We start from the raw sequence: 18,253 nt of genomic DNA on the forward strand, positions 1-18,253 counted from the left end.
TTGATCACGTCATGTATGTTTTAAAGATACAGGTAACCGGTTTCGATTCTTTCTACAAAACCATCATCAGACCTATGGCTCCTTAGGATGGTAGGCGGAGCTCTCCTCGCTGCTACGAACTGATCAGTTGACTGCGTAGCAGCGAGGAGAGCTCCGCCTACCATCCTAAGGAGCCATAGGTCTGATGATGGTTTTGTAGAAAGAATCGAAACCGGTTACCTGTATCTTTAAAACATACATGACGTGATCAAGACTGAACTTTAGTCAAAATATTAGAACACAACGTTACCAATGGAAAACATGGGACCACGGGATGGCCCAATCAGCCAAAATAGTCACATAATCCGTGGCAGCAGTGCGAAGTTCTAGAGTATGGGGCCCATGGACAACCACAATATGGCTGCCCAAATCATTACCAGACCCCGCCACGTTTCGCTCCTGGTTTTAAACTCTGCCAGAAGTTAGTGGGAAGCGAGGCTCATCCAACACAGTGACTTTCTTCCACTGCTCCGTAGTCCAGGTTTTATAGCTCTGGCACGACGTTTTCCTGTTGCAGACATTTGCATCACTGGTGAGGAGTTTTGAAATTCCAGCCCGCAATGTAGCTCCATGCTTTTAAAGCGCTCACCGTGTTCTTCAGTGAATCTTACATTTCGTCACAATCCTCTTCAGCGACCATATGTCACGCTCACTCAACACACGCTTCAGTCTATGTTGAGGCTTCTTGATGCAATAATTTACCAACAGTCGTATGTATTGTAGAAATTTATTTTATTTTATGAACTTCTATGTACTACCAGTTTTGGCATTACATTTGTTGTGTACATAGTTCCTCGTAGTCAGCGCGTATACAACTTTCCCAATAGAGCGCGACCCGCTAAGCACAACAGCGCAGGCGCAGCGCTCGTCCATCTCCGCACTACGAGATGGCGCTGTCTTAGAGACGGACCAAATTCTGCTTCCGCCGATCCGCGTATTAATATGTAACGCAGCCAATGAGATTTCTGCTAAAGTAGAACCTTTTCTCCTCGCGGATCACACTCGCGCAGTGATACATGAACGCGCGAGGTATTATAACGAGTGTACAGACCTCCGATTAGTCAGTCTGCATTTGTCTGCACCAGTCTGTACCAGTCTGCATTGGTCTGTACCAGTCTATAGTCAAGTTTCAGTCTGCACCTAATAAGATTACCATATTCCTGTCCATAGCCATGAAGATAAATGTATAGACACTTTCGTCTGACCTAACGGTAGAAGATAAACACGCCACGATAAGACCACGAGACATATTGCTGACACTCGCCTACTTCGTTAAAGCGACAAGTCAAATAATCTGATGGTGTGTGTACCGAAGGTCTTACAGTACGCACACCACAACATTGATGCCATCTTCAGGTTCCACTCGTCATAGTCGTAAAATCGCTATACACGGAAGGAGCCATGTAACTGGATCCTCAGTCTGTGTCGCCTGGCAACCAAGAGCTGTTGCAGGACGATTGATTCACGGATCCAGATATATGGCTCCTTCCGTGTATAACGATTTTACGACTGTGACGAATGTGGTCTGAAGATGGCATCAATGTAATGCCGAAACTGGTAGCACGCAGAAGTTCATAAAATAAAATAAATTTCTACAATACATACGGCTGTTGGTAAATTATTGCATCAAGGAGTTCATGCCAGCCGTCGTCCTACGATCCATAATGGATCAGCGAAGAGACTTAGCTAATGATGCTTTTCTGCTTTCTCTGTCTGTCCGGTATTATCTTCGATATGGTGCCTCTGCAAACACTAAACAGCTTGACTACCTTGGTCACAGAAGGACCCACCATACGAGCAGCAACAATTTGTCCACATTCGAATTCACTTAGATCCGACATAATGCACTCACAACTACACAGAACACGTAGGATGATGGTATTGCAGTGTTTTGCGCTCTTATCCCGCCTTATGGGCACCAGAAGTGTATTTCGGAAGTTGTGGGGTTGCCTGTGAGACGCGGAGCTGGCGACGTGTGCTGACGCCCTGTCCTCACCTGTGTGCAGGCGGTGCGGAGGAGCACCTGTCGACGCAGCTGCTCTCGGAGGAGACGGTGGCCAGGCTGCGTCACGAGGCCGAGGTGCGCTGCCCGCCGCGGCGCGCCGACAACGCCAGCGAGGCCACGCAGTGCCGCCCCATGGAGGGGCCCTGCCTCTTCAACCTGCGCGAGGACCCCTGCGAGACCGTCAACCTCGCCACCTCCCAGCCGCTCCTCCTGCGCAGTCTGCAGGTGCGTGCGAGCAAAGCGTCACTGGGACCGTTGCTAAACTCCAGTATTAGACTTACCAGAAATAAAGTTAGAGGTGATAACCCACGGCTGTGGTAACGCCTCTTTCTCGCACACTATACTACTGGCCATTAAAATTGCTACACCAAGAACAAATGCAGATGATAAACGTGTATTCATTGGACAAAGATATTATACTAGAATTGACATGTGAGTACATTTTCACGCAATTTGGGTGCATATATCCTGAGAAATCAGTACCCGTAATAACGGCCACGCCTTCGCATTGAGTCAAACAGACCTTGGATGGCCATGCAGCTTCAACACGATACTACAGTTCATCAAGAGTAGTTACTGGCTTATTGTGACGAGCCAGTTGCTCGGCCACCATTGACCAGACGTTTCCAATTGCTGAGAGAGCTGGAGAATGTTCTGGCCAGGGCAGCATTCGAACATTTTCTGTATCCAGAAAGGCCCGTACAGGACCTGCAACATACGGTCGTGCATTATCCTGCTGAAATGTAGGGTTTCGCAGGGATCGAATGAATGGTAGAGCCACGGGTCGTAACACATCTGAAATGTAACGTACACTGTTCAAAGTGCCGTCAATGCGAACAAGAGGTGACCGAGACGTGTATCCAATGGCACCCCATACCATCACGCCGGCGATGACGAATACACGCTTCCAATGTGCGTTCACCGCGATGTCGTCAAACACGGATGCGACCATCATGATGCTGTAAACAGGACCTGGATTCATCCAAAAAAAAAATGACGTTTTGCCATTCGTGCACCCAGGTTCGTCGTTGAGTACACCATCGCGGGCGCTCCTGTCTGTGAGGCAGCGTCATGTGAGACCGCGTCCATGGCCTCCGAGCTGATAGTCAATGCTGCTGCAAACGTCGTCGAACTGTTCGCGCAGATGGTTGTTGTCTTGCAAGCGTCCCCATCTGTTGACGATCCGTTACAGCCTTGCGGATAAGATGCCTGCCATTGGGATCAAGCACGGCGTTCCGTATTACCCTCCTGAACCCACCGATTCCATGTTCTGCTAACAGTCATTGGATCTCGACCAACGCGAGCGGCAATGTCGCGATACGATAAACCGCAATCGCGATAGGCTACAATCCGACCTTTATCGAAGTCGGAAACGTGATGGTACGCATTTTTCCTCCTTACACGAGGCATCACAACAACGTTTCACCAGGTCAACGCCGGTCAACTGCTGTTTGTGTATGAGAAATCGGTTGGAAACTTTCCTCAAGTCAACACGTTGTAGGTGTCGCCACCGGCTCCAGCCTTGTGTGAATCTTCTGAAAAGCTAATGATTTGCATATCACAGCATCTTCTTCCTGTCGGTTAAATTTCGCGTCTGTAGCACGTCATCTTCGTGGCGTAGCAATTTTAATAGCCAGTAGTGTAGTTTAGAACCATGGCAGATGTGCTGCCTGTTGCGGAAATTGCATGAACTAGATGGTATTTCTTGGTATTTTGTAAAAAAATGGTATAACTTTGTATGTGTGGTTTCTGTTCCTTCCGATCCCCGAGCCGTTATGAATCAGTCGAGACACAAAGTAACTTATGATATTATGAGCCATTGGGCATAGATTTAAATCAATTGGGGAAGTTGAAAATTCGTGCTGGCTTAGATTCGAACCTAAATCTCCGGCTTACTAGGCAGACACACTGACCACTATGCCATCCAGATACAGTAGCCATTGCATGTCCATCTACATCTACATGGTTACTCTGGAATTCAGGCTTAAGTGCTTGACAGAGTATTCAACCAACTGTACGGACTAACCTAGCACGACCCCCTTCAGACCCAAATTCTCAACTTACCCACACACTATTTATGTAATGCCCCTTGCACACTATCGTCATTACCCATGGTACTTCCCCGATACCTGTAAGAGTTCGAGCGTGGTGTACATCCGCAATGAAGTGATCAATTGGTCTTCCTCACCTTAATTATTTATGTGGTGACTATTCTTTCGAGCCGGCCGGAGTGGCCGCTCGGTTCTGGGCGCTTCAGTCGGGAATCGCGTGACCCCTACGGTCGCAGGTTCGAATCCTGCCTCGGGCATGGATGTGTGTGATGTCCTTAGGTTAGTTAGGTTTAAGTAGTTCTAAGTTCTAGGGGACTGATGACCTCAGATGTTAAGTCCCATAGTGCTGAAGGCCATCTGACTATTCTTTCGAACTTCTAATGAGGATAATGGCCAAGGAGCACTACATTAGTAATGTGTAGATAAGTTGAGAATTTGGGTCTGATGGGAAGTGTGCAGTTGCGATGGTCACAATGTCCGGATGGTACAGCGGTCAGCGCACCATCCTGGTAAGGAGGAGATCCGGGTTCGAATCCCAGTCTAGCACAAATTTCTTTCGGAACATATCGCTATTTCCGAGGTGGTGGTCAAATTAAGACCTGACAGTAGCGTTAAAATTTACTCCACGTTCCGATCTATACAGGGTGTTCGGAAATTCCCAAACTTCTCGGGACGCCGCACAAGTGAGGATCGGATGCATAGCAGAGTTTCATGGAGCGGGAGCACAACATGTTTTGTGTTTGTCAGTGGGGTCGCTGATACATGTTGTGCTTCCGCTCCATAAAGCTCTGCTATCCGTCTGTTCCGAACTTGTGAGGCGTCCTTTACGCTTGGCAACGAGTAAGGAACCCACTTGACACGCACTAGGGATTTTCAACTTTTTCATATCCCAATTGCATTTTGCTGACGTACTCGCTTAGTGTAATCATTTTACGGACGGCGTGTGCCGCGACCATTTTCTAGAATCTGAATACGCCTACCAAAGGCGACACGTGTCATCCAAATTTTAAAATAAAGAGCTTCGCAACCAAGACCGTATTTTTAAGTCGAAGCTTGTACTGATTGCTGTATCAGCCGCGATGACAGGAATGGAGAAATTTTAGAATATGTGGTACAGTTAGAAGTACCATCTACCATGCACTTCCCCTCGGTTTGCAGAGTTTAGATGTAGATGATGGTGTGAGTATGTTATTATAGGTAATACAGGGTGTCCAGAAAAGGGCTCCCTGATTTCAAAATTAAATATCTCGAAAACAAAGATCGATAGAGGAATGCAGTAAACGGTATGTTTATTGTGAAAGCTGTAAGAAGTTTATATAGCAGTTTGAAATAATAGTTATAAAAGCTGCTAACAGATGGCGCTGTACGCTGTACAGCTCATATCAGCATACATAAGTGAAATAATCGTATGAAAACAATCTTTGCAAACAATCACATCACAATGTTTTCAAAATGTTCACTATTGGCGAGGTGGCGCAGTGGTTAGCACACTGGACTCGCATTCGGGAGGACGACGGTTCAATCCCGTCTCCGGCCATCCTGATTTAGGTTTTCCGTGATTTCCCTAAATCGTTTCAGGCAAATGCCGGGATGGTTCCTTTGAAAGGGCACGGCCGATTTCCTTCCCAATCCTTCCCTAACCCGAGCTTGCGCTCCGTCTCTAATGACCTCGTTGTCGACGGGACGTTATACACTAACCACCACCACCACCACCATCGGCACTACAGAGGTGGCGCAAACGAAGAATGAAATTCGCCATCACATTTCGTAGTGTCTCAACCGAAATGGATTCACATACCACAGAGATCGCCGATTCAAGCTCGTCCAGCGTGGCGGGATGCTTCGGGTAGACCATGTATTTCACTGTACCTCACAAAAAAAAGTCACAGGGAGTCAAATCCAGCGAATATGGAGGCCAATCCATGCCTGCACCAGTAAATTTTGGATATTCCAAAGCAATGACTCGATTCCCGAAGTATTCCTCAAGAAAGCGAAACACTTGTTCGGTCCGATGTGGTCGGGCTCCATCTTGCATAAACCATTCAGTACCTGGTCGATCCTCTAACGCTTGCTGTGTGGCGACAAATTGTTCCAAAATTGTAACGTAACGTGCGCCAGTGACCGTTTCTCGAATGAAAAAAGGGCCAATAATGTCTCTGCTGCATACTGCAGCCCACACAGTAACTTTGGGAGAATACAGGGGTTTCGCTTCACACCAATATGGCTTTTCGGAACCCCAAAATCGCCAGTTCTGCTTATTCACGTATCCATTCAGGTGGAAGTGTGCTTCATCTGTAAACCAGATGCAGCCAACATACTATCAATCATTGTGAGCATCTGATTAGCAAAGGCAACCCTTTGTTGCACAGCTCGTACGGGTATGGCTTAGTGCGTTTGAATTTTGAATGGAAACATGTATAGGCTCTTTCTCAGTATTTTCTGCGTGCTGGAACGCTTCAGACCAGTCTCAGAATCAATTCTGCGGACGGATGACATTGTATTTCGCTGAATAATTCCAGAAACTGTGGCGATATTTTCAGGCGTAACTGCAGTTTTCTTGCGGCCAACATGCCCCACTAGATCATCAGTTACGCTGCCTGTTCGTTGAAATTTTGCGAAGAGCGTACGAATGGTTTTCGCATCGGGTCCTTTTGGAACATTAAATCGTGCTTGAAAACTTCGCCTTGTTGCTGTAGGACTCTCTTCTAACCTATGGTACTCTAGCACCAGAAAAACGCGTTGTTCAATGGAGTACATGGTTTTAATCTCTTCCTTCGGTACGCTAACCTCCTTTCACGTTTCAATAGTGAAACTGATCGCTCTGGGCTTCGGATCACTATTTATACTAGGCATTACGTATGGCGATTACAGCGCCATCTGTTAGCAGCTTTTGTAACTATTATTTCAAACTGCTGTATAAACTTCTTACAGCTTTCACAATAAACATACCGTTTACTGCATTCCTCTATCGATCTTTGTTTTCGAGATAATTAATTCTGAAATTAGGGAGTCCTTTTCTGGACACCCTGTAAATTTGAAAGTGTGAGATGATTCCGTTGTAGCAGGTAATAGCAGCAGTATCCCACTTTCATTTTAATGTGAAGACGTATAAGACGCTGTGCATTGTTACAAGTGGTTGTTTGACGCTTCCAGGAGGCAGTGCAGCAGTACAGGTTGACGATGGTGCCTCCAAACAACGTTCCAGTGGACCCGCGGGCGAACCCCGCCTTCTACAACAACACGTGGGCACCGTGGCAGGACGTGCCGGCCGCACAACAGCCGTTCCAGATGAAGCCCAGCCCGACCCTCAACTTGGCCGTCGTCGTCACGGTCTTCCTCGCCGTCGCGCTGGGGATCACGTCTGCCGTGCTGCGTGCCTTCCGCACCGAGAAAGACCTCGGCAAGGAGATCGTCAAAGCACTCGCTGTCTTCAACATCTCTCCAGCGGCAGCTCTTAAGGAAGAGAAGGCCATGAAGAAAACTTCGGCACGGCCGTCAGATGATGAGGAGAAGAAATGACCCAAGCAGTTGGGAAGGAACCGGAGTTTCAAAATTCGAGGCAATCGCTCATAGCCTCGCAGTAACAATGCTTATGTCTGTGTGCATGTGTGTGTGTGTGTGTACAGGGTGACATCATAAATTGTGGTTTCTTGTCAGTTATTTGCCACATACACACACAAACTGCCTATCACAAACAAACTTCCACAAACGTAACATTCTTGTTAGAGCTTCGTTATTTCCAACAACCACCCGGATTGGATTCCTCAAGTGTTATGAAAAAAACTATGATACATTAAAAATAGATGCAAGGCACTGTACGCAAAACGCTCCCATCATTTTCAGAGCAGAGAGTGGAACCTCTGTTCTGTTGGCACTATATTCTACAGAACTGAAATGTAGCTCAGACTCCAACAGATTTGTTTTCAAATATAAATGGTCACTTGCCTTTTTTCACACACCTCCTGCTGTGCAGTTCAGAGAATACGTTAACTTTTACACTTTTATAAAATGCTCTTTCATTACAAACTATGCAATCTTTGACAATGATACACAGCATAATAGGAAAAGTGATTCCAATTCTTTATATGTCATTTTCAGATGCACCTTAAAACGAAAAAACGGTATTACTTATCATACGAATATTGGTTTGGTGCCTTGGACAAAAGCAACAGAGCACAACAAAAGTGGTGCAGTTGTCACTTTTCCCTCTCACCAGTGTGGTAAAATGACACGTAAAAAATCTGTAAACAATAATAGGCAGGTGAGAATGTATTGCAGAATCGTAGAATTTAACTGAAATTTTGCCAGTGACAAAATCACGATCGTTCTAAATGTGCCAGGAGCACTGCACAGCCTAATGTAATTTAATTTATTTAAATGTTGAACAGAATGAGAAAGATCATCCATATTTTAAGATGTAGCTTTCGCGCTAATGTACAAAAATCTGGTAACCTGAGTAAATTATCCAAGAAGAGTTTAAAGCAACGCACCAAGATCAAAGTGGTGTATACATTATTATAAATGTTCCTTCCTATGATAATTTAATTCATATTCTCTTTCTCTCTATTACTGAAAGTTCCTTCACTTTGAACCATTCAATACCAGATGTAAGAAAGAAAGGGGTATAAAGGTGATACAAATCACCATACAGAAGTATTTTATGGTATTAGGTTCCTGATCTGCTACCTCATTTAGACTTACGTAAGAGGGGTCTGTAAAGTGAGGTATATTTGATGTGATATAACATGTCACTGACTGCTGTCCATGGTCTTAGGCATACTACATGATATATATGTATAATGTATGTAACATATACATTGTAATAATCAGACACACTGCGCTGTACATACCAATCATTTTCAGCCTTTAGCTGTTGTTGCAGATTTCAGGCAGTTGAGTATGAAAGTGTCACAAATTCATTTTTCATTTGTAATATTGTTCACTTCATCGCCCATAATCACTAATGTGATAAGTTTCATGATTTTGTAATTTATATTATTTATATTTCACTGTTATTGTAATAAAATATTTTTCTAAAATTGATCTTGTATTTTTCTTTCTTTGTTTTAAAACGTATAGTACAAAAGAAATAAGATTGCACAAAAGTAAGGTTGTGAGTAGAAACTTGTGGCTATTAGATTTTCTGTGTTTTCCATTTTACTTCAGACAAGTGCTTGGAAGATTTCTTTGAATAACAGACCACAGCGTGCTTATTGTTCCAATCCCATCCAATCCATCCTTAAGAGACATCTTTAAAAACATTATCATCATCACAGGGAAGTAAGCGATTAAACTTCAATTCCTCTTCCTTCGTTCCTGAGATTTTACAACAGCTTTCACCGGGAGAATGTTCTCTTAATAGCTAGTAGTTAATAAAAAAAATGCGTGATTTACTTCCCGTTTGGACGTTCTCGGACCACTAGACTTACTGTAAACGGAAAATGTGTTTCAATAGGAACTATACATACATGAAAGCCAGAAATATCAAGTATGAAACGAAACATAAATATCATTATAAACTCTAAAATTATCATAATACCAAACCAAAATAGATACAAGGAGACAGAAGTATCTAATACAGTATCCATTGTACATTAATGCTGAAGGCCTACTGCATTGAAGTCATCATGCATACTCAGTGTTGCTTATGGTTACTACTGCAGTGGCACTTGATCTAGAAGTACTTTGTTCAAGATCTGATAGTGAAAGAAATATCACCAAGCCAGATTTACTGAAACCTAGATCTATATCGCATCTAGACCCTACAGGCCACCTTACAGCGTCTTATGCAGGACACTTCGGGTACCACCATCATTGCCTCCCATTCGTGTTCCATTCGTGAACAGTGCTCGGTAAGAACACTGGCAAAAGGAGATGTTGGAAAGTTCCTCCTTATTTGTCGTTTCGCAGCTTCAGCAGCGTCAAGTGAAGATCTACTTGTGCCCGCGGTCGGAGCACAACAACTCTTAGCACCATGTGGTGTGCGAGACAAAATATGGAACGACTTGCTCCATAGACATCCTTCTAAAGGTATTTTTGGAGTACCAAGATTAATTTACTGCACTGCAGTCAATGTACAGTCATTCTAAGTAAGGTGTTTCTCTCTGACACAGATCCTTTGGTCGAAACCGTGGCGTGCAAGGCGCCATCCCGTTGTTGACGACAATGTGGGATGAGATCTGTTAAGTTATCTTCAACGAAATGAGAGGTAAAAATTCTGCTAATATACTTACCACAGGTGATTTTAGAACAGAGGGGACAAATTGTTCAATGGTTCAAATGGCTCTGAGCAATATGGGACTTAACATCTGTGGTCATCAGTCCCCTAGAACTTAGAACTACTTAAACCTAACTAACCTAAGGACATCACACACATCCAAGGCCGAGGCAGGATTCGAACCTGCGACCGTAGCAGTCGCGCGGTTCCGGACTGAGCGCCTTAACCGCGAGACCACCGCGGCCGGCTACAAATTGTTCGCTTTGTAGGATGTGAATAAGAGTGAAAACACTGATGGACACGATTTAAGAACAATTTACTTCCCAATACTTCAGCCTTATTCGGAGAGGTGTCTTACAGTGGCTCTACACAGCAACGACCACGCCCTGCCGCTCTGTATGTTACTGCTTTCCAGCAACTCACGGTTCCTGAGATCTGCCTTTCGCCACCAGAGACGAGCGCTCTGCTTGCTACTCGTTCTGACGGCACACAATCAAACTTCCTGTGATGTTAAAACTGTGTGCCCAACCAGGACTTGAATCTCGGACCTTTTCTTTTCGTGGGCAAGTGCTCTACCAACTGAGCTATCCAAGCATGACTCACGACCCGTCCTCACAGCTTCACTTTCATAATTCCTCTTCTCCTACCTTTCAAACCTCACAGAGGTTCTTCCACACACCTTGCCGAACTAGCACTCGTAAAGACAGGATACTGCGAAGACATGGCTTAGCCATATCTCCGTAAGAACGGCAAACTTCAGATTTCCATTAGAGCAAAACGGAATTTATTATAATAATCTTCGCCAAATCTGTTTGTGTCATTAAATAACTCTTCCAGGTAGTTATGCGTCCACGCTTTGCTATTCAGCCTCTTCCGACTGAGGCCATGTACGTCCACTAGGCAGCAACATCCCTCTTGGAAAAAGGAAAACGACTAAGTCAGTACCTACATTGTTGCACAGGTATGCATTCATGAACACTTCCGAAACTTCCCACATGGGGAGAACGACTTCACTGCACAGTGACTAACGGCTTCCAAAATACATCCCCTCTTCCACAGAGCAAGAAACTGGTCTCATGTGGCCACGAGAGCTGCAGTCTGCCTCCTCCCGAACTTCCCAAAACACTCCACAAAATTTTCCTACGGACTTTTCGACCAGCCACCCTCGAGATTATGCAAAGAAAATGTAGGCACTTCAGATGGCGATTTCCTGCTAATGTTCACGCATTGCTTCAGAAGTTTATTCTACAAAAGGGAATCAGGAAAGACCGTCCATCTTGTGAAAATCGCTAGCCTTTGATAACAGCTGCAGGATCGGGTCAGACCGCCACAGTTAGCAGATTCAGGGAGGACTGACCAATTATCTCTGGTTTACTTAATTTTCCCCGACCACGGAAGACAAAAAATTGGTGCTGGCGTTCACTATTGTGAACGAGTGCAGCTTTAAAATGATATGTTACGTAGCTCCCTCACATTTTTCGGCAGCAGATAAAATTACTCCTGAATATGATTACGAAAATCTTTGAGCTCCGACATTTAAGTAATATGCGGGAGCAGTGGCTAGATGGTTAGTTTTCACAGAAGCCACATATCTACCGTTTTCAAACTACCGCCCGGAAACAGAAACTTGGCCTAAACGAATAAGTGAACTCTGCTAGTCCCTGCTAGTCATCTGAGCGAGCTAGTGAGGCAGAACACGGTGCCTCAAGCAGTTTTATAGTCTGGCTAATAGGCCTCTTTGATTAAAACTGTAGTTTTCATTGCCAACCCTACAGAGTAGCTGCATTCCCCTACCCATGTGACGTCTTTAGTGTTGAGCGAGGACTTTTTTAGCTCTAGTTTTGCCATTTTCCACGTGGTGCCAAATGTCGAGAGACGGAGAAAAAGTCATTTTGCATGATGGCCATGGGCCACACATAAAATCTGAGTATAATGACTTTTCCTTACAGCCAATGCAATATTTAGAATTTTAATCATATACAGTTGATGTTCCTGAGACGTACTGAGTCTCACCTTTGTCTATGATAATGATATTGGCCAAAGCATTGAATTAAAGTTTGTACCAGTACCATTGTCGTTCTTGGCATTTTGTCCGGGCGGACGTCACATGACATCCGTTTAATTTGATCGTTGAATACTTCACTCAGTTTTTTTTTTTTTTTTTACTACAGAGGGCGAACAGCCCTCCGACTGAACTCGCTGTTGTACCTTGTCATCTGACTAGCGATATGCACTAGCTGTTATGCTACATTGACACTGTCACTATCATAGCTGCTCGGATCACCTAAGTACGTCTCCCTCTCCGATACAGATTCCAACTCATACCTCAGCCCATCGCTGTTCCCCTTCTAAACTCGCATCAGTACTGGCGACGTTCTCCAGTACTGGAATAGCACCATAGCAATGAGCGAAATGGGGTTACCTCAGGCATAGGTGATATACCAATCACATGCATTTTATATTCCTGAGACATACCGAGTCTCACCTTTATCTACAATAATGTTGCAGGCTGAAGCAATGGATTAAATATTGATGAGAGTTTAGAAGGGAAATAGCAATGGGCTGAGACATGAGTCGAAATTTGTATCAAGGAGGGAGATGTACACAGTTGGTCATTAAAATTGCAAAAGCAAGAAGGATAGCAAATAATGTAGTTGTACTCAGTGTGTTTATACCCCTTAGTTAGAAGAAGTGAAATGTTAGACTATCTAGTTTATACTTCTCCATCATCATGCTATTAATACTTTATTGACACTTCTAGAAAACATCAGTTAAGATAATGAGGAGAGAGTGTATGGAAAATATACTACCATTTTCATGCATACATCACCACGGCAAGAAATGATTGTAAGAGAAAGCGGCATCATCTACATTTCCGACTAAATCGATACAAGATTAGTTATAAATCTAGACACCAAAATTTTACACATGAGACTGCATGAGAACTGATGCCCATTTCTACGTCTACATCTAATTTATGGAATGAAGGTTATGTTTTTCCACTTAGATTATATCCATTAAGACCTCTTCGTAACTACACAACTATTTTCGAGTGTCTACATGGAACAACTAGCCATATGCATGAAAATTGCCCTGAATTCATATGATATATTACCATAGATGATGATTTACAAATTATGTTCTTTATGTTGGTGAATCCCCCCTCCCGCCCCCCCCCCCCTCCCATGAACCATGGACCTTGCCGTTGGTGGGGAGGCTTGCGTGCCTCAGCGATACAGATAGCCGTACCGTAAGTGCAAGCACAACGGAGGGGGTATCTGTTGAGAGGCCAGGCAAACGTGTGGTTCCTGAAGAGGCACCAGCCTTTTCAGTAGTTGCAGGGGCAACAGTCTGGATGATTGACTGATCTGGCCTTGTAACACTAACCAAAACGGCCTTGCTGTGCTGGTACTGCGAATGGCTGAAAGCAAGGGGAAACTACAGTCGTAATTTTTCCCGAGGACACGCAGCTTTACTGTATGGTTAAATGTTGATGGAGTCCTCTTGGGTAAAATATTCCGGAGGTAAAATAGTCCCCCATTCGGATCTCCGGGCGGGGACTCTCAAGAGGACGTTATCAGGAGAGTGGAATGTCAGATCCCTTAATGGGGCAGGTAGGCTAGAAAATTTAAAAAGGGGAATGGATAGGTTAAAGTTAGATATAGTCGGAATTAGTGAAGTTCGGTGGCAGGAGGAACAAGACTTTTGGTCAGGCGGATACACGGATATAAATAAAAAATCAAATAGGGGTAATGCAGGAGTAGTTTCAATAATGTATAAAATAATAGGAGTGCGGGTAAGCTACTACAAACAGCAGAGTGAACGCATTATTGTGGCCAAAACAGACACGAAGCCCACGCCTACTACAGTAGTACAAGTTTATATGCCAACTAGCTCTGGAGATGACGAAGAAATTGATGAAATGTATGATGAAATAATAGAACTTATTCAAATAGTGAAGGGAGGCGAAAATTAAATAGTCATGGGTGACTGGAATTCGGTAGTAGGAAAAGGGAGAGAAGGAAACGTAGTAGGTGAATATGGATTGGGGGGAAGAAATGAAAGAGGAAGCCGCCTGTTAGAATTTTGCACAGAGCACAACTTAATCATAGCTAACACTTGGTTCAAGAATCATAAAACAAGGTTGTATACATGGAAGAAGCCTGGAGATACTGACAGGTTTAAGATATATTATATAATGGTAAGACAGAGATTTAGGAACCAGGTTTTAAATTGTAAGGCATTTCCAAGGGAAGATGTGGACTCTGACCACAATCTGTTGGTTGTGCACTGTAGATTAAAACTGAAGAAATTATAAAAAGGTGGGTATTTAAGGATATGGGACGTGGATAAACTGACTAAACCAGAGGTTGCACAGAGTTTCAGGGAGAGCATAAGGGAACAATTGACAGGAATGAGGGAAGGAAATACAGTAGAAGAAGAATGGGTAGCTTTGAGGGATGAAATAGTGAAGGCACCAGAGGATCAAATAGGTAAAAAGAAGAAGCCAAGTAGAAATCCTTGGGTAACAGAAGAAATATTGCACTTAATTGATGAAAGGAGAAAATATAAAAACGCATCAAATGAAGCAGGCAAAAAGGAATACAAACGTCTCAAAAATGAGATCGACAGGAAGTGCAAAATGGCTAAGCAGGGATGGCTAGAGGACAAATGAAGCAGGGATGGCTAGAGGACAAATGTAAGGATGTAGAGGCTTATCTCACTAGGGGTAAGATAGATACTACCTACAGGAAAATTAAAGAGACCTTTGGAGAAAAGAGAACCACTTGTATGAATATCAAGAGCTCAGATGGAAACCCAGTTCTAAGCAAAAAAGGGAAAGCAGAAAGGTGGAAGGAGTATATAGAGGGTCTATACAAGGGCGATGTACTTGAGGACAATATTATGGAAATGGAAGAGGATGTGGATGAAGATGAAATGGAGATATAATACTGTGTGAAGAGATTGACAGAGCACTGAAAGACCTGAGTCTAAACAAGGCCCCTGGAGTAGACAACATTCCATTAGAACTACTGACAGCCTTGGGAGAGCCAGTCCTGTCAAAACTCTACCATCTGGTGAGCAAGATGTATGAGACAGGCGAAATACCCTCAGACTTCAAGAAGAATACAATAATTCCAATCCCAAAGAAAGCAGGTGTTGACAGATGCGAAAATTACCTAACTATCCGTTTAATAAGTCACGGCTGCAAAATACTAACGCGAATTCCTTACAGACGAATGGAAAAACTAGTAGAAACCAACCTTGGGGAAGATCAGTTTGGATTCCGTAGAAATGTTGGAACACGTGAGGTAATACTGACCCTACGACTTATCTTAGAAGCTAGATTAAGGAAAGGCAAACCTACGTTTCTAGCATTTGTAGACTTAGAAAAAGCTTTTGACAATGTTGTTTGGAATACTCTCTTTCAAATTCTGAAGGTGGCAGGGGTAAAATACAGGGAGCGAAAGGCTATTTACAGTTTGTACAAAAAGCAGATGGCAGTTATAAGAGTCGAGGGGTATGAAAGGGCAGTGGTTGGGTAGGGAGTGAGACAGGGTTGTAGCCTATCACCGATGTTATTTAATCTGTATATTGAGTAAGCAGTAAAGGAAACAAAAAAAATTGGAGTAGGAATTAAAATCCACGGAGAAGAAATAAAAACTTTGAGGTTCGCCGATGACATTCTAATTCTGTCAGAGACAGCAAAGGACCTGGTAGAGCAGTTGAACGGAATGGACAGTGTCTTGAAAGGAGGGTATAGGATGAACATCAACAAAAGCAAAACGAGGATAATGGAATGTAATCGAATTAAGTCGGGTGATGCTGAGGGAATTAGATTAGGAAATCAGTTACTTAAAGTAGTAAAGGAGTTTTGCTATTTGGGGAGCAAAATAATTGATGATGGTCGAAGTAGAGAGGATATAAAATGTAAACTGGCAATGGCAAGGAAAGCGTTTCTGAAGAAGTAAAATTTGTTAACGTCGAGTATAGATTTAAGTGTCAGGAAGTCGTTTCTGAAAGATTTGTATGGAGTGTAGCCATGTATGGAAGTGAAAAATGGACGATAAATAGTTTGGACAAGAAGAGAATAGAAGCTTTCGAAATGTGGTGCTACAGAAGAATGCTGAAGATTAGATAGGTAGATCACATAACTAATGAGGAGGTATTGAACAGGATTGGGGAGAAGAGAATTTTGTGGCACAACTTGACTAGAAGAAGGGATCGATTGGTAGGACATGTTCTGAGGCATCAAGGGATCACCAATTTAGTATTGGAGGGCAGCGTGGAGGGTAAAAATCGTAGAGGGAGACCAAGAGATGAATACACTAAGCAGATTCAGAAGGATGTAGGTTGCAGTAGGTACTGGGGAATGAAGAAGCTTGCACAGGATAGAGTAGGATGGAGAGCTGCATCAAACCAGTCTCAGGACTGAAGACCACAACAACAACAACAATGATGGTGAGAAGGATTTGATTCATCTTCATTCGTTCAGAATCACGTACTGTCTGTTTTCATTAAATTAAGAGTCAAACTTCACAGAAAATCAATTATAAACATGTTTTATTACCATCAGGCCAGAAGTTGGCATGGTCAAATTTTACTGTTAATCACACAGTCATGATAATACAATAGCACACTAGTTTCCTTGGTATATTTTGTTCACTTATTTCTATTTAAAGATCATTAGTAGAGTCAAATATGGTTTTCATTGTAGATGGTGTATTATTCGCAATGAAAGTGACAGCCAGATATATAGTTTGAAATACGATAGTAGATTTCACTATTCACTTATTTCTCAAAAGCTTTCTAAAAATGGGGAGTACTAACATGGACCTATAATTAAAGATATTTCATCAAAATGTTATTATGAAAAATTAAGGTATGTTTAGGAAACTGAGTGAACAGCTAACTGAACAAATGAGCGAAGTATTTGCCAGGTAAGACAAGAAGAATGAGGGAACAAGTAGGGGGAAAAAGATGAGATGAAACAAAAGTGGAATTACACTGTCTTGTGATATTGGTGGTGTAAATTACATCAGACATGGTACGCTTCTTACTTCTTAGCAGCAAGTGTTACACCCCTTACATAACTGTTACGCGATAACATTATGCTTCTTAAATTATGTGATGAAGTGTACTGTCAGAAGCAATTAGAGGAGGAGCAGAACGTGATGTTAACGAATGAGATGTTTGGATCATTTAACTGTTATCTAAGAAGCAAATTCTCCAAGTTTGTCACAGTGAAACATGACGTCAAAGCGAAGCTGCCTTTTCTCCTACACGGAAACGACAATGTGACAGCATGAGGAATACCGGAAAAAATCGGCAATGACGATCTGGTAATCATTTCTAGGACATATAAGCATCCTGCGGAATTAGCCGACGCTAAAATGGGTGTGTAATGGAAGAGTTGCCTGGAATATTGCAGTGGTTTAATGTAGATGACAATTGCCTTTTGGATTTGGACGTAACGAAAGATTTTGCCGAGATTTTTAACAACGTGGAGATGTGCGACTACCTAACATCATTTACAGCTTTATCATGGGACGTGACTGCCAGGGAAATCGTAATGTGATTGTGGACAGCAATATGACAGTTGAAAGACATTGCTTATTATCACTGACCTCCTGTTGTACAGTAAAGATGTATAATGTAGCGCTGACGGATCCATATTTAGAACGTTACTTCAGATGATAAGTGGGTAGATCCATTTTTGTTGTTGTGTTCTTCAGTCCTGAGACTGGTTTGATGCAGCTCTCCATGCTACTCTATCCTGTGCAAGCTTCTTCATCTCCCAGTACTTACTGCAACCAACATCCTTCTGAATCTGCTTAGTATATTCATCTCTTGGTCTCCCTCTATGATTTTTACCCTCCACGCTGCCCTACAATGCTAAATTTGTGACCCCTTGATGCCTCAGAACATGTCCTACCAACC

The 18,253-nt window shown here is 43.2% G+C and overlaps 1 protein-coding gene and 1 non-coding gene across 4 annotated transcripts in view; both read left to right on the forward strand.

Moving 5' to 3' along the window:
- Positions 1-9,099, forward strand: part of LOC126252856 (arylsulfatase I-like) — a 281,029-nt gene extending 271,930 nt beyond the window's left edge. For all 3 annotated transcript variants that reach the window (XM_049953808.1, XM_049953809.1, XM_049953807.1), the window contains 2 exons: positions 2,046-2,269; positions 7,249-9,099. In XM_049953808.1, coding sequence (XP_049809765.1) covers positions 2,046-2,269; positions 7,249-7,614 — 590 coding nt within the window. In that variant the 3' untranslated portion in view covers positions 7,615-9,099. The remainder of the gene's footprint in view (positions 1-2,045; positions 2,270-7,248) is intronic.
- Trnaa-cgc (transfer RNA alanine (anticodon CGC)) lies at positions 5,560-5,632 on the forward strand. The gene has a single exon. It is a non-coding gene; the product is annotated as a tRNA-Ala (tRNA).
- Positions 9,100-18,253: the final 9,154 nt, after the last annotated feature.

This window comes from Schistocerca nitens, chromosome 4, assembly GCF_023898315.1.
Source record: "Schistocerca nitens isolate TAMUIC-IGC-003100 chromosome 4, iqSchNite1.1, whole genome shotgun sequence".
In the NCBI taxonomy this organism is placed as follows: Eukaryota; Metazoa; Arthropoda; class Insecta; order Orthoptera; family Acrididae; genus Schistocerca; species Schistocerca nitens.